The following is a 25,303-nucleotide window of genomic DNA, read 5'->3' on the forward strand; positions in this document are numbered from 1 at the left end:
TTAGGATGACTCACACTGAGGAGGAACTGTGGTTTTTGGTGACTCACATGATGGCTAGTTTGGAGCTTAAGCCCTGTGTTCAATCCTTAGCCTGCAATCCCTTCAATAATCTTCTAATATGAAGTTTAGTTCATATACAGGCCAGCAGAGCTCCCTTCACTAAAATTAATTGGAAATGGATTGTGAAAAGCCACTCACATTAATCACCATGAACAGTAAAAAGGAAGCATACTTCTTGGGGTGGTTTTGGTTTTGTTTTTTTTTTTTTCATTTTATCTTTCTAAAGCATACCAGAAGGCCTGCTAACCAAAGTCAGCACAGTACAGTCAGAACCAGCAAAGGCTTTTCAGAAATCTTTGTAAGCACACAGCATCCCTGCATCACCAGAGGTAACAAACGGCCCAATTTAGGCTTAGGCAGAAAACAGCCCTTAAATGCAACACATCCACTCATCCCCCACCCCCAGCCCCACCTTTCTCTGTCCTGAAGACGTAGCCAGATGGCTTAAAAAATGTGTGCAATATGACATTTTAATTATAGATCACCTGCAGCTCGACCAGGAGAGGCCTCTCTGAAGAACAAGGGAGAACAATTAAAGAAAAAAGGATTTCTAATTTTCCATCTCCTCAGATGGCACGGGGGAAACAGGAGCAGGGAACAGACCGGATGACAGGCCAATTAAAGTTGTTCTTCTGGCCTGGGTGATGCTGGCACCAAGCCCAGATCTCATTCTCCTGGCATCTCCTTTGTGTCCTATGGCATCTTCCATCTGAGGAAAAGCATCTCCTGCAGCCCAACTGAGCCAGCTCAGGGCTCCAGCTGGCACTTACATTCTAAAGTTTTGGCATTTGTTTCAGCAACTTGCTGGACTCCACCTCATCCTCCACCATGACCAAGGAAATGATTTTTGGTGCAAAGGAAGTGGCTTGAGAAGTGCATGCCACGGCTGATCCAGAAACCATCCCCAATGCACCAGCAGAGCTGGTGAGATTTTGGGGCTCCCCACGGCCACAGCTGACCTTACAAGAGCAGCAGCTCTCCATCCCCAGGGGCTCAGACTACATCAGATTAAATGTCTGAGCTTTGCAATAGATCTTTGCTGTGCACTTCTAGTTAAAGTGGAATTATCTGAGTATTCCGATCCATAGGTTTTCTGGCATTACCAGTAAATGGTTCCATTCTTTGCCTGGCAGTTATTTCAGCTCTGAATTGCTCCCGATCACTCGGCTTCATTCCATCAATAACAAACTAATAAAGAGACTTTCATCTTGCAGTAATGGATACTAATGGCAGCTTACTCTGGAGTAGCCTTTAATTAAAGCAATTTAGGCTCAGTTCTGGTCACAGCCCAATGCTAGCCCACACCACTGGGGTTTTCTACTTGAGATCCTGTAGCCCAGGATTTTGGAGCAAGCCATGCAAGCAGAAAGGAACTGTATTTGTGGACTGAAGTGGGAAACTACTCCCAAAGGTGCCTGAAAGATTTCTTCAGCCCTCAGCAGCAAATATGCTCCACAGTTGTGGTTTTTTTAAATATAAATGGCTTGTTTTAAACAAATCTTTTTTTTTTTTTCAGTGAAGTATGGGGATTAGAAAACAAAATAAAGAGCCATCACAGACACCAGTCCAGATTTAAGAAAGAGTTCAACAGAACAAAATGCTGCTGTTCCCTGAACATTTCCCAGATTTCACCTATTCCTTAAAAGAGATGGTGCTTTCCAACAGCCCTGATTTCAATCAGATTGAAGAATTAAATATTTCCCTTTCTTCTGTCCCTTTCTCAAGAGTTTTCCATGCAACAATGTCACAGTTTATCACTGTGCTCTTTTAAGGTCCAAGGTTTTTTTTTTGCTATCTCATCTTCAAAGTGATTAATTTCTCTTTTTCTATTAGACCTTTAATGAGTGTGACACAAAAAATGAAGAGTGCAGATTGCCATGGTGGTCTGGGCAGCCTTCAGCAGCCCAAACAAGCAACTGCTCTGCAGCAAATCCAGCACTGCCAGGACAAATGTTCCACGAACCTGGGAGGAGGCAGATGATGCCATTTCATTTTTGTCTTCTATAAATGAGCCTTGTCATTAAACCCGGGAAGAAAACAAGAACTGGTACAATGTGAAAAGATGAAAAGGCTTGGGGTATTTTGGGGAAAGCCATTTACAGTTAAAGTGGTACTGCTGCAGATGTAAAGTCTCAGGCTGAAGTAAGACTACAGTCAGGTTAGGATGATACAGAGAAAAACCTCAACGCTTTCCTTGAAGATGCACATACCAAAATTTTCTCCACTGATACCATGCTCAACCAATGTCAAGTTAAGTGATCGGACTATAGAACATCCAACCAATTAACTCCCCTGAAGCGTTTCCTAGCCAGAGAAATGCAATGCTGAGCTGTAATAGCAGCAATCACATTTTTTAACTGATAATTGAATTAATTACTGTAGACATTTACATTTCCTAGCATAAGACAAGCACAGAAATGTTAACATCCAGATATTTCTTTCAAAGGCAAGTGCTAATTTTTTTTCAAGTCAATATTCCCATGGCAACTTTGTTACTGCCAACAAGGAATACGAGACAATGACACACATCAAGTGGGTAAGATAAGAAGGAAGAGGAGAATATCCAAATGCCTGCAACTTCTTAATTCAGAGAACACCAGAAAATAACAGTTAGGTCCTTACAGTGGTGAAAAGGTGTGCTGTGTACCCCTTTGCATCCACTGACATACTCTGGAAAAGGCTCCTTAGAGCTTATGGAATAATCCCTTCTATTAGATTTCTAAATTGGAGAAGACAGCCATCTCTCAGGAATGGTCCAGGAGCAGGGTAATCTCACTTGACACCAGCATACAAGGCAAGACAATGCATCTCCTCAATTTCTGGATGTGAAATTACTTGCACCTCTTGCCCTCTTGTTATTCCCTCTGACAGAGTCCTGCCTGTGCCTGTAGACTCAGAAATGGAAAAATAAAAGCAGGAGTAACTCGGTGCATCACACAACCTTCTTGTTCACTCTCAAGAACATTTCAGGAAATTTTAGAAACTACATTATTCATAGGTATTTTCATAATTTTTCTTTTCCTCTAGTATTTATCTTTCTCCCAGTTTTCTACTCCAAGATATTACCAACAGTCAGTGACTTTCTTCTGTGTCAGCAAAATTCTTCTGATCTTCTATCTGATAGCCAAACCTTCCCACATAACCTAGAGACTCAAACATAATTACTGCACACTGTAAACTCAAGATATTTCAGCAACAAAACTGTTAAATCAATTAAGTGTCTGGGGATAGATGCACATATCTACTTTAAAAATTTTTGTATTTTAGCAAGTCTACATGCAGGAAAGATGACTGAAACTGTGGCATTTATTCTGTCTTGAGCCATTTGCTTATGTCACTATATAAAACAGGTAATTTTTGCACCAGTGAAAGCAGTTTTTTATTTTTATGATTGAAGAATGACAAGCCAACTGCAGATTAAGTTTAGATATGTCCTTCAAGAACTTGTTAGAAAATGAGAATTATGTCTGAAACTTTGGAAAGATTTACACATTGGGTGAGGACAGCCTTCCCTGAATTTTGACTAAAGAGACAAACCCATACAGGCTGCAGGAAACAAAGTGGTAAAAGCCATACAGCACAAACTGTACCCAAAAGATGACTGCTTCATCCTCTAATACAGCAAAAGGGGAGAAATAATATTTCCATTTGATGTGGTTCCACATGGTGAGGAGGTCCAGCCAACACAGACACCCAAGGTTACTGCACCATTACCACAGAAGTTAAATAAAATTTTGGCTTCTTCCCATCCCTGCAAATTTACCAACAGAGCTACATGATATCTGGGACCACCAGGCATCTTTCACTATCTTTTAACACAAGGGAGAACAAGGCCAAAGAACCTGACATTTCCACATCTTATAAGCATACATTCAACCTGGTTTTGAGTTTCCTTACAGTCACAAAGCAGTTAAGAAGAGCCAAGGACTCAATTCCCAGATTTGAGGGTGACAGTCAAGATCTACAGGGAACTTCGGAGCGAGTTCTCTAAGAAGCAGCTGAAGCAGAGGAGAGGCACTGGTAGTCAATAAAACCAAGGACCAGGAGCACAGACACAACAGAGCCCCAGCACAGCCTGCCATGCCGAGTTCTGAAAATGTAACTAAATCTGAGCCCACCTTATCGGAGTTGAGACAGCCAGGCTGCACGGAGTAACACTGCCCAATTTCAGGAGGCTTCAGGCACCTGCCCACACAGAGTAACACCTCACCTCTTCAGAGAACTGCAAGCATCTGCCCTTCTTGTTCCTCAGCCCAGCCTTTTATAGCCTCCTGTTGATGCATTGCACCTGGGTGCCCTCTGCTCCCTTTGGTGGTTGCTCAGTGCCCCTGGGCACTCCCTGGCTCGTTACCTTCAATAGCATTCACCTGTCTGCACAGCTGTAGCCCATTAGGGATGAGGCTGCAGCCCCACTCCCCATCACCCCAAACTGTGTGCCTAAAACACAGCCCCACTCCCAATCACCCCAAACTGTGTGCCCACACCACTGCTGCTTCAGAGCAGCAGCCCAGAGCACCTTTTTCAGCATCCATCCCTTCTGAGGAAGCCAGGGTTTTTTTCCAAAAAGGCTTCAGTCTCTCTGGCTCTGTAGTGCTGGTGCTGAGAATACAGCAATTTTACCAAAGTATTTCCCTATCTTCCACTTCACAAAGTGGGTTGAATGCTCAGGAATAGACCACAAAGTGTTAAAACCACTGTGGCTGGAGCAGTTTTATATCCAGTAAGACTGCTATCTGTTGTTGCTTTGCCAGGCATCTCCAGTACAGTATTGAGCACTTCCCAGCTTCTTCTTCTGTCAAAGTCAGGGGAGGGGAAAATCCAACCTCAAACTATACTGATGCAAATTCAATTGCACTTGTAATAATAGCTGTCATCCTTATCACTTTCCCTGAGAATGTTTTCTGGGTATCTTCCTTTTCTCCTATACTGACAAAAAAAATATATTTGAATTCTTTTCCCATAGTTTATTCAGTGTTTTGAATCCTGATGTGAAGGGACCATTATGCACCATTTTTATGGAGATAATGAGAGTAGTTCCAGCAGTGGGCAGCTTACCTGTGATGGTTTTATATTAATGCATTGGTCAACAAAGGGAGTAATTCCTTATTGTGAAATATTCTGTTCAAAAACATTATGAAATTTCACAGTCCTGATGAAAACCCAGCCAAATAATTTTTATACTAAAAAATACCCAGGAAAGTTACTAAAAATCTACAGAAGTATTTATCCCCCATTCCCCAAAATATTAAGTCCCCTTTACTTACTCCCTTCCCCACCCCGTGCAGTTAAATGTTGTGGCATTTCCAGATGTGAAAACTCTCCTTTGTAGTATCCCAGCACATCCAGAAATTAAAATTTATGCCAGGGAAAATTTCCCATTTATCTATAATATTGCAGTCCATTGAGAATCTAAGTACCTTACACTTTAAAATAGGATGCTTTATGATCCAGCTCCTCCCAAAGCTGCTGGTAGAACAGCACCCAGTATGATACTTCAGAGATTTTTGGGCATTGTGTCTGCGAGAGGGACCTTCAGGGTCTTGCTCCAGACCTTCCCTGCTAAGAAACAGGGGAAATTTTAACAGAGAACTGAATACACAAGGGTGGCAGAAACAAGAAATTATTAATCCCCTCTCCCTGTCACATGCCCACATTCTTTTTCCTGTACATTGATGTAAAAATCTCCAACTGCTTTGTTTTATTCAATACTTTGCTTCTTTTTCCTATGGTTTGGAGACGTGTAGCCAAAATGGAAGACTTCATGCACGTCTCTAAGGCCTTTGATGATCAGGAATTCAAAAGGAAAATGTGAACAGAAACAGGGGAAAGCACTCTTGGAGGCAACAATTCCAGTGTTATACAGTGGCTGATGCTAACAGTGACAGCAGTTTACACATCACCCACCAGGACAAAATTTGCAACGTTTTTCAGAATTCTACTCTAATTTCAGTGCTTGCTCTGCTGCACCAGGAACACCCAACAGTTTCTGATACCAACAGAAGAGGGTGTCTATCCTCTGTGTTCTGCAAAAATCAACAAAACACTGAGTGATCATCTGAATTGCCTTATTTCTTTATCTTATAGTTTTGCTGAAAAAGTTAAGTTTAAAGACAGGAGGAAATAAGCAGATATATCTTGCCTATTTTTGCATTGTGTAACCTTTTATAATGCAAGACTTAAATAGGTCAAATTAGAATTAAATATCGTATGTGTAAGACTGATTTTGCTAATAACTTCAAGATTATTTTAATCACTTTGACATCCTCGATAATAGATTTCAGTCTTGCATTATATATTTATCTAGTTTGCAGTTAGGCAGACCTTATTCTTAAGGAAAACCTTTCCATTTGACTCATTTTACATTCCTGCTTTAAGAAAAAAAAAAAAACACACCACCTTTAACATTTAGATTATCTACACTGTAAAATAAAAATTCAAATTACCATCACAAAATTTAATGGGATCAGGTCGTTTAAATTCACTAAAAAACTAAGGTCATACTGCTCAGCCAATAAAGGTTTAAAGTGGGAACATTAAAAGAAAGAAAATGGGCAGTAAAACATTCTGAGAAACATAGATTGTTTTTCTTTTTTCTTACTTAGAGATGGTGTAGGACACATGGGAAAGGTGCTAAGCACGGGAATAACTCCAAGAAATCCCCACTGGCTTCAGTGGAAAGAAATTATAGTAATGTGGAATGGAAAAAACCACTTCTTCAATACTTAGGAGCTGCCTTTATCTCCAGACTTCCTTTTGAGCGGAGACTAAGAAAACAATAGTCATAGAACAGGAAAAACAAAAACAGGAAGAAGTCTGCTCTCCCATTAAACAACAGTCCCTTCTAAATAACTCAGTCAAGGACAACACCTCCTTAGGTATTTTCCACATAGAAATGCTGATTTTGCACTCTGAGGCACCCAACAACTCTGGTGACTGCTCTGAACATTCAGGCTGTGTCCATACATGAGGACCATCCTCAGCACTGCATCTCTGGATCATCACTTCTGCAGCAGCCTGAGACATCACCAGCTGCTGTCCCATCACTCTTGGGCTAAGCCCAGCATTTCCAAGTCCCTCAAGGTCAGGAAATCAAGGACTGCATTTGATATTCCTGTTTCAATAACAGTGAAGAGAGCACTGAGGTCTCCCTGGGTCGTGCTTCAATTCAAAGCTGTCAGCTCTCTGCCAGCACTTACAGCAGAGCAGCATCACATTGCTTGTAAATGATGAAAGATTGCCTAATTCTTCCCTCGTTTGTTCCCATACATCTGCAGAATGCACTGTGTGGGTGACAAGTGACAAAGAATCAAAATGTTTTAAAGTAATAGCTCATCTTGCAGGAAACCAGAGCCTCACCTGCTTGTCTTGCTGGCTCAGGGAAGATGCTCCAGAGAACAGAAATAAATCAGAATTGTCACCATCCTGAGCAAGCAACATACCTTAGAACAACAGTAATATTGTCACACCCCTTTCCCAAATAGTTGCAGTTATTCCTTGAGGAAGATACCAAAGAGCTCACTCAGTTTTAAGCATATTTTATTAATGAGTTATTGCACAGAAGAACGTGATAACATCTCCTTCCTGCCCTTTTGATGGAGGAGCCAGCAAGCTACTCTGCAAAGCAGCCCCAGTCAATATACTTCCATGGGGTTTTTCATGTGTCATGTCAGGTGATAAATATCTGTCCCCACTAAGCCAGATACTTCAAGAAGACTGATATTTGCTTTGAAAAATGAATGACAACACATCAGTTGTACCTGAACTGAAGAGCACAGCTATGCAGACAGAGCAGATTGTTTTCAAAGATATAACACTAAAAATTGCCAAGCTTTTATTTCCTGGGGAAAAAAAAAAAAAAAGCTTTCTCAATTTCTAATTATGTTGGGACATTTTCAGATGGAAAGCATTTTGTCTAATGTGGTAGATTATAAAGAAATAAAATGAGTGGAATTTTTCAGATGACAATATCTATTTTCCTATTCACAAAATAACCCACATAAATGTTGGCAAGTTAAGAACACTAGCAAAAAAAACCCCAAAAAAACCCTTAGTAGCTAGAGTACATCTGTGTAATGTAACAGTAAAATTGATGGAGTACTTCTCACACAGTCTCCATGTTCTTGTAAAATAGTGAATTCTTTGGATACTCTGATTAGTGCATGAAGAAGAAGCTGAAGAATTGACAACAATAATTTTAAAAGGGAATGAAGGGAAAGGGAAGGGAGTATTCCTTCAAATTTAAAAATCAATTTGTCCTGAGCTATGTTTATTTCCCACATAAATTTTTGAGGTCACATTACAATCAACTCTCAAAAATCATATATTAATTTTGAATGCAAGATACCTGATTAATATCAAATTAATGTCAGTTTAACAAAAATATGTGAACAATCTAAACTACCAAACTAGGGCAGAACAAAGCTATACCTGCCAACCAACTCCAATACAGTCCCACTTTTACCCCTGTCAGGATTTCACGTTCCTTTTTGGCTTAAGAAGGGCTTAAGAGCTCCTATTGCTTTCACTGTCACCATTGAGCTAACCTGCAAATTTAAAGCTGGACCATTATCTCCTCAGCTCTCCAGTAATGACCCATATCTGCTTAGCATTACCACAATCCACAGAATGCACCATAGGTAAAACCCAGGCTGTTTATTCAGGTTTTTAATGTGACTTCGCTTGATTGTTCAATTTCAGTGCTTCACTGGCTGCCTAATTGCATTACCAAGGCTGTCAATAATCACAGCATCACTAAATACAGTCAAGCATTTCTTGAAAACACTCTTCATAACTTATAACTAATTGACTTTGTGAAATCAAAAAAATCTAAAATTTTCACCAAGCTCAACTTTAGACTACTCTTTTTCTGTAGTACCCACCACCTTGTCTGCTTTCAGACCGTTCATGTGTTCTGCAGCTAAATTACCATGCTGGGAACGCCAGTAGCTTGGTCTTATTCAGACCAAGAGCAGTCTGAAAAGCTGTGCACTTTTTCATTAAAAAGTTTGCGTGCTTGTTTAAGAAATTAGCAGTACTAATTAAATCAATATTTTACTGATCCTTCCCCACAGACTTCCTATTCTTATTCAAGCATTCCTGTCTCGCTGTCAAGGCTGGGTTTCTGCTACAGTTGCAGGCTGCACTGGATGGATCTGCACGGATCCCTCAGACGAGCTCGTGGCTGCTTCCATCTGCAGGAGTAATGAGTGTCTGTGTTAGACAGACTCACAATAAAAATGAAATACTGACAGGAATTCAAACAGCGGCACTTTATCCTTAAATACTTCTGTTTATTAAGGACTGGTGCAGAGAGTGCTCTGAACCCCAAGACAACAAAATCCACATGTGGTCTAATCAGCCTGGGACCAGGAAAAAGACATAACCACATCATGCAGTCATCTTGTGCAAGCTAATTAGATCTAGTGCCACTGATTGGATTTGGGGCACTGCAACTGAAACCAGACATGAGGCTCCCAGACTTGAGCTGCTGAGGGATGGAGGGGCAGCACCTCTTGTCCTGGACAACTAAAACTTGGGATGCTGCCTTAAAAGTGAAGTAGGTCTTTAGCTTGTTACCTCAGTCGACAAAAGGCAAACAGAGCTGGGAACTCGGACTGTGGAAGAGGTAAAGCTGAAGGTGTTATCTCATGTTCCCATCCCTCACCTTCTCAAAAGAGCTTTGTTTACAGTAGGGAAAGATGTTTCAGACAGAACTGAATAACTACACCAAGGAAGGAATAAGGGGCCAATAAGAAACAGCTAGTAATAGAAACCATTAGTCACCAGAAGTGGAATGAAGTTACATAAGTTATGTCTTGCAGAGATAACAAAGGCACAGAGTCACACTGAGATGGGAGGTGTATAGAAAAAGAGGGGGTAAAGGTTCTTGAGCTGCATATTTGGGCAAGACAGACATCAAAGAAAGAATAAATTTTTTTCTCCCTATTAAACATAGGCTAAATGGCATTGTGAAAATAAGACAAATAATTTGCTTCAAATATCAATAGGAACACAATGTTGATCTCAGGAGGAAAAAAAAGCAGGTGAAATAATAATGGAAATAGAGGACAAAGGAGGAAAGGATATTTTTACAATTGAAGAATGGGGAGAAAAAAAAAAAAGCAGAGCAAATTAAATCCAAGAATCTAGGCATAAAAGATCCAGTAGTGATTTGGCTGCCTTTTTATCTCTTCTAAATTAACAAAATCATGGATAGCTTCATGTGTGGGGACTTACAAAATAAGGATTTACATTTGGGTGGGAAGAGGGCGAGGAGAATGATCTGGACAATTTCTGCATGGCTGTTCAGCTGATTGCTTCAGTATGTCACAACAGTTTTCATCCATCAGAGAAAAGCTGCGGGTTTCCATTCCAAGGAGGACTTTACTCTGATAAACAGAGTACTTGGTCCAGTGTTTATGTTCTGTCACTGGGTGCTAATATCACAAAATAATTTTACAGTGCTTGTTGATATTTTTATTTGGTATAAGTCAATTAAACTGAGAAAAACAAAGTAAAATGCCAAAAGCAGATGTTGAGGCCACACTAGCAAATATTTACAGCTGTACTGAAAACATTGATCACTGGTTTTAGGAACAAAGTCAGATCTCATGTTGCCAAGTCAGACTGTTCCTGTTTCCTGCAATTAAACCTGGTGAATCCTTTTTCTTGTTGTTCTTCTTTGAGGGTTTTATCTTTTTTTTTAAAATAAGATTATTAAGCATTGGGCCAAAGCAAGTGTTTCTCAAATAAAAGCAGGGCATGTATTTTTATGCTGGACAACTTTCATTGTAGAGGGTCACTTCTATATTAAAAAAAAAAAAAGCAACCAAACAAACAAAAACACCAAAGAAAACCATGGAAGTATGAAATTATCAACCAATACTGTATTTGAAGACAATATTGAGGTTTCTCTGAATTGCTTGGTTACTCAGATCCTTCTTTTCTTGTTTTCCAATTTAAGCAGAGTGAAATAGATGTGGCTGCTGGCACTCACAGAGCTGCTGCCTTCCATCACCCCAGCTGAAATGCACTTAAGCAACAGCAGGAGTGTGTACTCACATGAAGTTTTACTGGCATAAGCTGGTTTTGGATGGATGGATGATCCACTAGTAGATAAACAGGGATTTCTGCAGTCACATCAAAAAGGCAATTTTAGGAGCTGTTCCACCTTTAGCATTAAGTAATTTTTTTAAGCTCTTGCAAGAGAATCTGAGGATATGAAATTTCAATGTAGATGGATGACATAAGCAGCCAGGGGCATTTTTTGGTCTTGAACATAAATTTTTACCTAAAATTTATGAAAAATGTAACTGATCTACACACTGACATTCAACTGCTCTACTTCATGCATACCTTTATTTTAATGGAGTGAAAACACACGTTTCTTCTACTCAAATATGAGATCATGACTACTGTGTGTTTTTACTGTGAAAAATTAAACAGATTAAAGCCAAAAAGACAACTTAGGCTGTCTGAACTGCACATCTCAAGCAAGCTTTCCCTCCCCCCAGTCTGCATAAGCAGTGGTGACAGCTTTGCCACAGTGGCATTCACAACTGGCCTCAGGCACTACGGTTTGTGATTGCTGCAGTCGATGTGGTAGATTTAACGTGAGATGTGATAAGTTAAAATAAACAGGGTGTGATGGAACTGACAAAATGGGCATCTGGAAAAAACACTATGATCATGGTAAAAAAAAAAAAAAAAAAGATCTTAAGATCTCACCCAGTACAAATCTTCAAAGACTGTGTTTTTCAAGAAACATGTATTGATAGATTTTAGCTTTACTGGCTAAATTAATTTACTGCTATTGAAACTGAGTTTCAATATTTAGAATTAGATTTAGCTCTGACTGGAACTCTCTGAATCCAGCCATTCCTACCAATGTTTCCTCTGTACAGTCTATAACTAAAAGTCAAAAGTATATTTTTTAAATAGCTGCAACTGCCTGGAAATTCCTGTAACAGATAAACTCTGCTTCCTCACAGTGCAAAGTCTTTCTAATTGCAACCAGGAAAAGAACTGGTGCCTGGCTCACTTTTACCACTTATCTCAATGCCGCTGAGATGGTAAAACTTTCCATTGCATTGATCAGTGTAGGCAGGGGAAATTGCAGAGGCTCTGCTTACATGGCCCTCCCAGTTATGAAGGAACCTGCAGCCACACAACTGTCAACTCAGTTGACAGTTCCTGGATTTTGCCCACCTTACAACTTGTATTCCCCCAAATTCCTGTTAAGGCAGCAGGAACCTCGGCCAAAAGGATCACAGGTCAGAAATTACTCACTGCCATTTCAAAGTCTTCACACGAGGATCACTTGGGAAGGTCTTTTTACTGGGGCTGTCATTGCCACACTTGAGGAGTTTTGGTGGAAAAGCTGCTACTAAAAAGCACCATCTTTACAAACCCACATGTCCCAAGAGTGGGACAATGTGTAGCACAGGATGGCCAGATTGGGACCAGCTGATGCATTTTTACTTGATTTGCATTTTCCTAGCTCAAGGTGACGCTCTGTTACTCACATTGATGATTCAAAGATCATGTATATTGTGAAAACTGTGAATTCAGGAGGCAAAGGGCATGAGATCTAAGCAGAAAAAATGAGCAAATAAATCTATGAAAATAATATTCAGAGATACACAGTTACAATCACAAACACTTCTCCATTTCTTTTCTTCCAGTTGGCCACGTTGTTGATTAAATAAAGCTGTGCATAAAGATCAGTTATGAAGTATGCTACAGATGAAGAGTATTAGCCCAGGAAGAGAATCTTAATAAATTGCAAATGCAATTTATTTTATATTAAAATTTAATCAGATTAATCTATTTCTAATACTGCATGCTAACAACTTGGGCACGTAGTCCCTCCCCTGATATTACTGTCACTCTCATAATGCTACTTGATTTATGTCATATTAAGCAGCAGTTGCAAGACAGACACATTAGAGTTGCAACTGTCCCTAAAATTCTTATTAAGAGAACTGTATAGTTTTTCAATTGTGTTGTAAAATTTCTATCAGACATTTTACAGCCAAAGTCTTAGAGCTAAAATAAAAGCAATAGATTCTTTAGTTATTTGCTTCATCTGTTGTAATAAAGGAAGCAATAAAAATAGCAGGCACGTGGACAAAGCCATTGTCTTTCAATATTTGTCTGAATTTATTTGACATCACCTCTTTAATACCAGATTGAGTTTGGTCCTATGACCATTTAAGATAAGAGAGAAAAAGAATTTCCCATCGTGCAGGCACGTGGGGTTCTCCAGAGCTGTAGCTCCAGGCTCTCGAGGAAGGTCAGGGTGGGAAGGGACTGGGCTTCAGCACAGCGAGTGCTGAAAGGAGAGAAACTGCTGGAGGGGGAGTTTCTGCAAAAGGAAACGCCAAGAAACCTTTTATTTCTCAGATGCTGCCACAGAAAGGTCAGCCACATCCAGGCTTTGGATCTCTCTGAAGAAAGATAAATCTTGATTTCAAGAAAGGGATGCAACACTGTTGGAATTGGTTCCCAAGCCACTGCAAATCCTCTGAGCCACATCCCACACTGCAGCAGCAGCAGGGTTTAATGCCAGCACAAACACCCAGCAGTGACAACAGGCTCCAGACTGGAAGGAAGAGTGTCTGTTGGAATACATGAAATAGAAGCCTCCAGGAGTCCCTCAGAGAGAGAAAGGAAAGCAGGGACTGAATTGGAAACTTTAGAGAAACTGAATTGTATTAAGCCACACAGACATGAAGTAAGAGTGTAAGTCGTAGTTTTAAGTAAGTAGAAACATATCTTAAGTGCCTTAAGAGACTGTGTTAGGTACTAAAAAGCCTTAAGGCCTAGTTTAAAGTTCAGTAGTGATACCTTTCACAAAATTAACTTAGCTCCAGACATAATGAAACCATAGCAGAACACTGCTTGCATTTCTAGATAGAACAGATAGAATCACTTGGTGAAGAGAGAACTCTATGCGTAGATTTTGTGTGAGAACTGACACTGCTTTCACACATTAGAATTAAGCTTGGATAGGTTTAGGAAGAATGGTTTAGAATTGTGGTTTTAGCTGACTGGATGATTTATTAATAAAATCCCCCTGTACTGGGGTGCAAAAAAAGGAAGAAAAAAAGGTGGGAGCTTCTGCTCAGAACATTGGGACTCTATGCCAGAAAGCTTCTAGCAAGGACTTCAATAGTCTGAACTCCTCACCTTTGAGACTGATGTATTCATGCAATAAACACCTCTGCAGCAACCAACAACTGCTCCTGTCTCTTGAAGACCCAAAACCCATGCACAACTCAACATTTGTCCTTCCAGCCACATCCAAATGGACACAAGCCCTGCTGGCCAGCGCCACACCCGAGCATTCCCAAGGAATACACAGCATCCACATGGGACACTGCACCCAAAGGCAGCAGCTGGACTCCCTGAGCTGGGAGTGCTAAGGACTTCCTCCATGTTTTCCAGCTGGGTTTTCCAATCTATCTTTGTGCCACCTACCCCCCAAACAATCCCATTAATGCTTCCACGGGGCTCCATGACTGAGCAAGAGCAGTCCCTGGCACGAAAGGATTCGTTGCCCAAAACTCAGAGGAAAATGTTCAAGAGGAGCAGTGTCTATATCTCTGGTAGCCATGGGTGGGTGTTCTCATCCATCTTCAGTGCAGATTCAACCATCCTTTCACACTCCATCATCGGTCAATGCTCCAGCTTGTCATGGTTTAACCCCAGCCAGTAAATCCCCACAGAGCCAATCATTCGCTTCCCCCATTGAGCTAGGAAGAGACTTTGGAAGGTAAAATAAAGAAAACTTGTGGGTTGAATTAAAAATAGCTTCATAACTTACATGAAATTATTAACAGTAATAATGATAACCATGATCATCACAGAATCACAGAATAATGAGGTTGGAAGAGACGTCTAAGATCATCAAGTCCAACCTATGTCCTAACACCTCAGCTAGACTATAGCACCAAGTGCCATGTCCAGTCTTTTTCAAACACATCCAGAGATGGTGATTCTACCACCTCTCTGGGAAGACAATTCCAGTATTTTATTATTCTTTCAGTGAAAATTTTTTCCCTTATATCCATTCTGTACCTTCCCTGACGTAGCTTGAGACTGTGTCCTCGTGTTCTGTCACTTGCTGCCCGGTGGAAGACACCAACCTCCAGCTGTCTACAACCTCCCTTCAGGAAGTTGTAGAGAGCAATAAGGTCACCTCTAAGCCTCCTCTTCTCAAGGTTAAACAAGCCCAGCCCCTTCAAACATTCTTCATAGGGCTTGTGTTCCAAGCATCATAATTGCAGTGAAAAGAAAAATAGTGAAAATGTAAATAAATTGCATGAAAAACAAGTGAAGCAAATGAAAACAATTGCTTACCATGAACTAACTGATGTCTAGTCTCTGAGAGCAGCCCCTGGACAGCTTTCCCACGAATTTATTTGCTGAGCATGACTCAGCATGGTTTGGGATATCCCTTGGGTCAGTTGGGGTCAGCTTTCCTCAGCTCTGTCCTCCCCCCAGTTTCTTGTACCCCAACTCCAGCGTCTGCACTGGTGGGAAGGGATGAAAAGCTGAAAAATCCTTGATTTTTACCCTAAACACCTAGTGTAAACACTGCTCAGTAACAACTAAGACATCCCTTTGTTACCAACATTGTTCTCATGCTAAATCCAAAGCACACACTGTACTGGCTACTAGGAAGAAAATTAATTCCATCCCTGCTGAACCCAGGACACCACTGCAGCTTGCAGATGAATTGCAGTACTGCATTCATGCCAATCACAAAACTGCCAATAGAAAAGGCAATGAAAAATTTTCAAAGTTGCAAGAAATACCACATTCTTCTTAATTCTCAACAACATCTTCATCCCTAACTACCTTCTGCAGTGTAACTCATACCCTGCACATGGAAATATCCCTGCCTTGCGTAGCTTCAACAGAGATTTAGACTTTGCTTTACTGCAGGTAATAGTTTACTTCAGTGGTTACAAACAGCCTGCCCAAGCTGGAGCCATGGGGTAGCACCACAAGTCTTTGTTGAAAAAAGCTCTGCTTGCAAATGAGAGGGGAAATACATACCAATTAATTAATTACCCAGTTAATAACCCAGAATGACTCTGACAAATGAGATCTTCCTGTGCATTATGGTAGATGAGCAAAGATCCCTTCCCAGCACAGGTGGCACTGCTGTCCCTGAGCTCTCTGAGCATCTGCCAGGACAAGAGCACAGCTACAAGCAGGACCTCCCTTTCTTCATCTCAAAACTGTCTGTCACAAGTCACTGCAAAATAAAATAAGGTGACCCAGGAGAACGAAGCCAGCAAAGGCATTTATCCATCCTTTATACTGAGAGATGAAGGTTAGACATTATAAAAATGGTCTAGCAAACATTTAACCCACACCCAGCTCTTGAATGGCGCCCTCAGCCAAGGCTGCCCCTACCTGCACTTGTCTCCAGGTGTGACTATTTGCTCATACTCAGTCCTAAATCAAAAGGCACTAAAATAAAACCCTCAAGAGAAAAATAAAAAGGTAGAAAGGAAGAGGTTAAACACCAAGAGTTACACCTGTAGTTAAAACAACTTCCTTCCCTGTGGCAAGGGGACAAATTCATCTGCTCTCCTTCTCCCTTTCCTCACTTGAGGCTCAGTTGGCTGATCTCACACCATCTTTAATTTAATATGAATCTAAAAGCCAGCTGATCTGCCCCCACTGACACTACAAGCCCTCATGGTACCACCACGGGGCTATCTCAGCTTGGGGAGAGGTAAAGCTCCCCAGAGTCACCATATGGCTATGGCAGTGGGAGCTCTCCCTGTCCCAGCTGTCCCTACACAAGCTCCTACCCCAGACTAAAGAGAGCTCATTCAGCTTTCAGATAAGTGAATTCATTTCCCATGGGTGCTGGAAAAAGCCAGAATTTGTCACAGGGGAGGCTGATATACAGAAGGATGCCTTCACATGTATCACCTCCAGGTCTGATTTTCACCCCTGTCACCTCCAGGTCTGATTTTCACCCCTAGATCCAAAGCATCCACGGGGAAGAGCATCACTGATATTTCCCCCCTTTTCCATCATCCAGAAAAGCTGGCACCCAGACAGGCGAGTGACCCATTCAACAGTTTAAAGGCTGAGTTGGATGCACGATGCTCTACCCACATTTCAACAAAGAAAGGGAGCAGGGGATTCTCCAGGTGCCCTTTTCATCACTCTTCATGGATTCAGGGGGAATCTGGCAGATAAATTCAGCGAAACTGGCTCTGGCCTCACAGTGCCATCCATCAGCACAGGCCTCAGTGGAGCTTCATTGGCTGCTGAGAAATTTCATGAAGGCAGCACATTATAAAAGCATGGGTGTTATTAAAAGTAAGTAGATTTGTCTGAGAGTAAGCACATATTTCATGACAACATAGCACTATTTAAAGAACATTTTTTTCTTTGCCCTCCTTCAGGAGAAGGGTATTATTTGTTTTATAATGTGGCTCAAAATACCTCTTTAAAATCCATAAGATACTATGGAAGCGACAGGTTCACGATGAATAGCTTCTCCTCCAGATTAATTTCTGTTTTATTCCCTAAGTGAAGCACAGAACAGCAAGCTTTATACAAAACTGAGTCAAAAGCAGATGCTTTTAAAATGAGCATTGTTGTCATGCACAGCTCTGAAGGAACTCCAAGTCTGCTTTCTAAATATGGATAAGTGAAATTTAAAAAAAAAACAAACCACAAAAAAACAAAAAAAACCCCATGAATGTATCAGGAACATTTATGAAGATGTAATTATGAATTACATTTATGAATATGTAATTAAAAACAGGGGGGTGGCACCCCTGCTTTCCAAACTAAAATAAACAGAAAAAATTATGCCAGGTTGTGGATTTATATTTGCACTCTCAAGTATTTTAATTTTTTTTAATGAAGCTTGGTTTCAAGTCATATTTGGCCAAGCTTTTCAAAACACAATAATAAAATCACCACATTACACTTCATAAACTGTATTTTAAGACACCATTTACCCCCTCCTCCTTAAAAATAAAAACATTAGAAAACAGAGAAACTGTGTGTTTAACTCAGTGAATTTTTGCCATGGAGTATCATACAACTCCTGAAACACAGAGCCTAAGGAGAAATGCTGAGTTTCCTACAACCCATACTACAGTTTTATCAACCTGAGTTGCCAAATTCCAAGAAGATGGAGTTCAGGAAAACTTTAGTTGTGCTGGGGTCCAAACTATTTTTAAATACTTCTTTTTTGGATGATCAAGTGCTCATTCTTTTATTAATCTTGTTGTTAACAAGATTATCAATCTTTATAAAGCCTTATTATTACTGCAGCAATGAGATAATCTTAATGTTTATTATTAATTTTAAAGGGATAATGAAATCTCTAACGAGCTGTAGGGATGAAGAGAACCTTCCTCAAAAGTCCTTCTCTGAAAAGGTCATTCTTATCAGCAACTCTTCTATATACTTAAAACTGATTGTGGCATTCAGCAAGTTTCATTTTTCAGCTAAATTATTCAACACCTGTAGGAAGCCATTCTGAAAGCTTTTTACACAGCATGATATGAAGCACAAGTGGTACAGGGACGAATATTTGAAATGGCAAAGTTGCTAAGGCATCTGAACACCCAGCCAAAATTAGTGCCAGAAAGAAAAAACAGCTGGCTAAACTCAAGGAAAAGTCAAGAGAAGCAGGCAGTTGGAAGACAAGCAGACTCCAAGCAATGTGTGGTATTTTCAAGGGCACCTCTCCTCAACACTGATAAATCAATTCCTTTATAGATTTTTTTTTTTCCTGTACACTGCTTATTTAATGCCTATGCATAAAAGGGTGCAGCCTTTGGGATGCTGACCCCTTTCAGCACCACTCCCCCATCTCAGCCCTGTAGGAATTATTGCTGCTGTATTCCCACTCCTCAAGGAGCAAGGGCACTCATCCAAAACCTTTTCAGTGGTAACTCAGCAGCCCTTGAGCAAGCCAAGGTTTGATCCTCTACCAGTATTCACTAGAGAATGGCGATATCTTGGCAATTTTCTGCACAACTCTGGATTTAAGGGCAGCTCTGGGCTGGTGAAACATCCCAACTCCTCCAGCAAGGGCCATGGAAGTGAGGGACAATGTCCTGGCAGCAGCTGTACCCAGAACATGGGTCTGCTTCGTGGAGAGGAAATACCGCTGGGGAAGCAGAGCATCAGAAACAGAGAGCACTTTTGCCAAGTTCATTAATAGTTCAGCTTCCTCTCCATTAGGTTTTCAACTATAGCAACGCCACCAAAAGCAAACCAACAAACAAGGGGAAAAAAACCTCCAAACAACGAGCAAAAAGCAGCCAAATGCACTGCCACGATGGTCTGGTATACACAAACACAAAATCAAACTCTATGCCAGCTTGTGTCATGTTATCTCAACAATGGGAAAAGAACCCTATGCCCAGACACATTAAAATTTCAGATCTCACTAAGCAAGCACAAGAGATTTCTGCAGCATTTTCATGTTGCTGTCATATTTGCATCAACTTCCTTTTGAAGTTCCTGTGAGAAAACTCAGAGATAAAAGATCAACTGATGTTCTCGTGCAAAACACTGAAGTGCAGATAAAGTGAGGATTACCAGACTTACATTTGGCTTTGCAGGAAAACACAGTATGTGAAACTTCAGAAAATATCTGAAAATAGTTTGTCAAAGGCAGCACTATAACTGTTGTAGTCAGACTTTTAAGAGGTTATCTGATGAAAATAGGTCTCGATAAAATGCAGTGCACCATAACAAAATTAATGTCAATGTATACCCCTCTTTAAAAACTAACTGATTTTGAATCTATAGCCTAAACCAAAGAGATTTGGTCTAAAAATTTGAGAAAAAAAGTCATTTTACTCAAAAGAATTATAAAATTTTCCTAAGAAAATTGATATGCTGCCTTTATTTTTATCAGCTGACCTCTGTAATACCTTTCTAAACTCCATAATACAATTATGAGCTTCCACATTAGAAGTGCAAAGATCATTGAATGCTTTAACCTTCCAGAAATGAGAAAAAAAGTAGCTTTTTAATTGAAGATAGAATTTGACAACCTGAAATCATTTAATTTTTACATCAACGTTTTGCATTATGTTCCAGTGATATTTTCCTTTATCATTTATGCTTCAATCTCCTAACACAAAATATATTATCAGCAAATTATTCATTTAATTTTAATAATTAAAACCACTGGCAAGTATTTAAGTGTAAAATTAGGAATCATTTTACTTTCCTCAAATTAAAAAAATGCAGTTCAGAACTAATTCTGAATATTCTTTTTTTTACATTACAAATAGAAGTTGTGTTTTAAAAGACAAAAGCTCCATATCATTAAACAGTTAAATATTTGAATTCCCTGTCACCCACACAGCATCTCCCCTGTCTCACTGCCAGGTCACTCCAGCTTCCCCTGAGGCAGGACAACCCTTCCCAGTGTGACGCTGTTCTTTCCTGGTTTTTTCCACCCAGCTGTCCCCAGGAGCTTTGGCTTTGCTGTTCTCTTTGGTGTTCAGGCACAAGAGCGTCTCCTATTAAATCTCTGCTTCCCAGCTCCGCTGACCTTGTTAGATCCAGGGTTTTTTTGTAGTGTTTCTGTTCAGACCACACAGGTCCTGCAGAGCAGGCACTCACCTGACAGCACTGCCTTGACTCACGACAGATCTGCTAAGCCACCCTGTCTGAAAATTTACTGCCCCAGAAGGTGCTTGTTCTTTACTTATTCTTTTCTTCTCTCTTGCCAAAAGACTTAAGCCAGCTGTAAAACCTGCCTGCAGAGAACATGCCCTGGGCAGTGGCTCGCTCCCTCCCCTCCACTCTCTTCCCCCAGGGGTCTGACTACAAATACCATGACAGAAAAGTTCATCCCAACACTATTAACAGGTGCTTTCCAAGTGTCTCTGGGGAAAAAGGGAAAAAAAAAAAAAAAGAAAAGATGGAATAAACCCAAAATCTATATACTGCTACCATACAGCCAGAAAGTTGATGAGCCTCACTACAAGGAAAAGTAAGGGGAAGGGGGAGGAGCTAGCACTAAAATGGGGAAAATATTAATCAAATTCTGTTCACCTTCATCTAAAATATTCACCAACTTCTATCTTAAATATTTTGGCATAAAATTTTTTATAAAAACAGGCTCTTAGAAAACTATTTTCTTTTAAGAAAGAAACACCCTGTCCTCTCCAGTATAACGGCAATTCCCAAAACTTTAAAGCAATTTGTAGAGAGGTAAGACTCTTTGGTAAGAGAAGACTGAGGATCCTAACATACAGAGCTCCTAAACCCCATGTCTTATGGGAATTTAGAACACAATTTTACATCACAGGTTACATCTTGGCCCTGCTTAGAACTCTGGTTCCAAATATAATGGTGTTACCAAATGGTACAACCAGCAGTGGGAGTGTTTGGGAGCAGACACTTCATTTGAACACATCTCTAAATTTCAGCAGAACACAACCACTGGAATGGAAAACAGTCCCACAGAGAACTTGAGGGGGTCTTGGGTTGGAGTGGGCAAGCAGTGACTGCAACACTGGTTCACTCCTAGCAGGTAGAAAAGAAGGTGCCTTTCTAAACTATAATTTCAGCAGTATCCAAGAATCTCACTTTGAACGTGGTGAACTTTGGATGAATCATTTCCAAAGGCCATCGAACCTCAAATGACCTGGTACGCTTAAAAGGAGCCTAAATCTACATCATCCTCCTCACTACTCTTGTGCCAAGTCAGGAAAGCGTTTCCAGTGCCAAATATTGTCTTAGGAGCTCCCACAGCAGCCATGCAAGGCACAAGGCAGGGCTGTGCCCACCTATCAGCATCCCCTTGGGTGAGCAGAGCTTTACCACGAGAGCAGGAAAGCCCAGCCTCCAGCAGAGGCTCTCTCTCCTAGAACACTACCCAGCATGAAAAGGTGTCACACAGACCATCTAAAAATTGCTCATTGCCTCAAGTTCAGCAGGAAAGATACAATGGAGGATGCCAGTGGTGCAAGCTACTCTGTTTCCTTTTCCTTCATTAAGCTATCAAATGCCAACAACAACCCATCAGCTGTTTCTGTTTCAGGGTAATCTTCCTCTGACATTTTCAGCAAGAGATACATTTTTTATCTGCAGTTATTGCAGTTTTCTATGATTTTAAACCACTATTTTAGGTCACTCTTTCCTTTGACGTGTTTTTGAAAAGGTAGGATGCTTATATTCCATCTTTGCTCTCAATGCCACTCAAAGAATCAAGGTAGGCAAAAGTGTGAACTGCAACCAAAATTACAGTTTTCTTCATTTGAGATAATAAAAGGTAAACAAATTTAGAGTCTCTGAGTCCTTTCAAATGCACTCATATTTCTGCACCGAGGCGGAGCCACTCATGAGGGACACAGAGAAGTCATTTATAGGTATAATCTGCAAGTCCCACACTTGCAGTTCATAGCATTCTAAACACCAAACGATAGCACTGCAGTGAAAATGCTCTTACAGATGGCTTCCTGTACATAAGAGCAATCTGTGGATGATCTTAATTGCATTACTTGATTCTTTAACAGAGAACTTCATCTCACTACTTTAAATACTTCTGCACTTTAAATACCTGCATACAACTGCACAGAAGAATTCAAGACACCCTGAGAGGGTAACGTTGGCACCTCTAACCCATTGGAGATCCTCCTACAGTTATTAATTTATTCATCGTTTCCTAATTTGTTTTTAAGTAGTGATGTTGACATTTGTATATTAAAATGTTTAAATATTAAACCTCACTTTCCAACCATAATTAGAGAAAATAGACATACACAAACCGAAGATTTCAAGAATAAAAGATGCACCAACCTCAGAAACATCTGTCCTGCTCACTGAATGAAGCCAGGTCCTCTGGGATGAGGCAGAAAGTGATAAATTCGGGGTCCAGAGTGGAAACACTACAATAATATTAAGTATTCAGATCTGAAAAGACAATGGTCTTTTTCAAAGGGTTTTCTGGAATGTATACTTTCTCTGCTTTCTTTTTCTAAAAATATTACCCATTATTCTTACAATAAGAGACTAATGACAATAAGAATAATTTTCTCAGAGGCAGAATAATGTTTCAGTTTCTAATTTTTTTGAATCTATGCATGAATAAAAATAGATTTTTTCAAACAAAGTCCTTTAATATCAAACATATCAAGATAATGAAGGAATCAAGAAATTCTGCCTCTTTCTATCAGTCTTAATTTAACCACAGACATCAAGCACTTCATTTATTCCTTGGGAAACTACTAAAAGGTATTAAAAGCTGCTGTTACTATTTGCTGTTGGTACACCAAGGACATGAAAGTTTACACCACATTGCCAGAGATCCATTTATTGAGGGAACCTTTACTGGCATACCCAAGAGGGAAACTCACATTACCACAGGTGCCTCACCCCAGAAACAGCCAGTGCTTAAACCCCTGCTCTTGTAGTGACTACAGTGCCAAGTATGGCCTTTGCCCAGATAAATCCAGGAATTCGCCACTGGAATTCACACTCTGAACAATAATTTGTGAGGCAAGGCTGAAGATCACAGTGATCCACAAGATGGGTTATTTTATTTGAGGGGAAAAAAGTCCAATAAGCCTAAAAGATGAGTAACCTGATGTTCTCAAAACTATTACACCTGTGGAATAAAATCATATTAACTAGAGAAATTTCCCAAAACTTCCACCTTTTTTGTGGACTATTTTTTACCAGTTAATCCAAAAAAAAAAAAAAAAAAAAAAAAAAAAAACAAACCACAAAACCAGATACTTTCTTATTTTGGGGTTTTGTTTTGGGTTATTTTTGTTTGTTTGGGTTTTTTTGCTGTTTTTTGTTTGTTTGTTTTTTTCCCTCATAGGTCTAGCATTCCTGAAAATACATACATTCAACAAGAAGGATGGAGGGAATTTCCCTTGTTTTGCACAAGCACTCTGCCATCAGGCCAAGGTACCACAGGGAGCTGTTGATCTCCTTTACTGGGCAGAGAGACTCTCAGGGGCAGAGTTGGAGCCAATCCATCCTTACCTTGCATCCTCTCTATGAACCAGCCACCCCACCCACTGTGAGTGCCCCAGTCAACACATAAACCAGGGGTCCTGGGCTTTGCAGGAGATTTTCTGGGCACAGACATCACTGCTCAGAATCATTCAAGGGAGCCTTGTGCCTTCCAGGTAGCTGCAGCAGCAGGTAAGAGTGGTGCTGGCAGCCAGGAACGGCCACAGCTCCTCATGTCATCGTTGAGAGCTCACACAAAAAGCCCACAGCCATGGCACTAAACAATCCTGCAAAAAGAAGAGTTTTGGTTTGTTTTTCTGACCTTTAACCAGCTAAAAAAATAAAAACGATTCAGCAATTTGCTTGCAGTTAATGAACCAGCTCCATGCATACTTCAAGCAGCAAACCACACCAGCAGCACAGCAGTCTGCATGCAGCCACAGCAAAAAGACAAGTTGAAGATGATAGCTAAGATCCAAAACAGCAACAAAAGAACTGTTTATTCCCAAGCAGCACTAAAATACTCCTTTTCCTGCTCCCTGAATCCCAGAGCAGCCTGTGCTGCTGGTAGGGTAATGGGAACTGCTGCAAGGTGGCTCCAACCTCCATCAGACCCAGGAGGGTCAGGGGGTCTGGGCAGCCACGTGAGGCTGCTTTGGGGAGCTTCTCATCACGGTAACGTTTTGAGGCTTTAAAGCATGACTGCTTGTTTGCCTCCCAAGCTTTTTGATAGTTTTTATAATAAAATCAAATAAAATCCATTCACTATTGTGGGATTAATAGGGGGCACTTTTAAGCAGTTATTAGGACTGAGATGTTTTGTACAATGCTGTGTGTGGTTCAGGATATTATCTAATCATGATTTATTTTTACTATCCTGCATAAATTCAGATATTAATTTTAACTCTAAAATATGATACTTTAATCCTGGTGAGAAATACACAAATATCCTGTGCTTTAGCAGAGGCAGCTGATTCCATTGCCAGTATCACCCTGCTGTGACTCTCGCACATTTTAGCTCTGCCATTTCCTCCAGGGACAAGGACAGACTGAATGGCCATTTTCAGTGAAACTACTGCCAAAGGCAGGGTACACTACAAAGCTGCCCTCTGCAAGCATTACCTAATTCTTCCTCTTTCCTTCTTTTCAATATCAGCTTGTGTGAAGTTATTTGAGAACTACTGTAAAATTCAGAGAGGTGATTTTTTAAATGCATAGCTTTTCTGTCTCTTTATAACATGTACACCTTTCCTGTGTT

General features: G+C 40.4%; 1 protein-coding gene across 1 annotated transcript in view; it reads right to left on the reverse strand.

Moving 5' to 3' along the window:
- ZNF804A (zinc finger protein 804A) overlaps positions 1–22,950 on the reverse strand; it is a 189,895-nt gene extending 166,945 nt beyond the window's left edge. The window contains exon 1 of the mRNA XM_038141824.1: positions 22,882–22,950. Within this exon, the coding sequence (XP_037997752.1) occupies positions 22,882–22,892 (11 nt within the window). The 5' untranslated portion in view covers positions 22,893–22,950. The remainder of the gene's footprint in view (positions 1–22,881) is intronic.
- Between the last annotated feature and the right edge of the window lie 2,353 nt (positions 22,951–25,303).

This window comes from Motacilla alba, chromosome 7 (genome assembly GCF_015832195.1).
Source record: "Motacilla alba alba isolate MOTALB_02 chromosome 7, Motacilla_alba_V1.0_pri, whole genome shotgun sequence".
Lineage (NCBI taxonomy): Eukaryota > Metazoa > Chordata > Aves > Passeriformes > Motacillidae > Motacilla > Motacilla alba.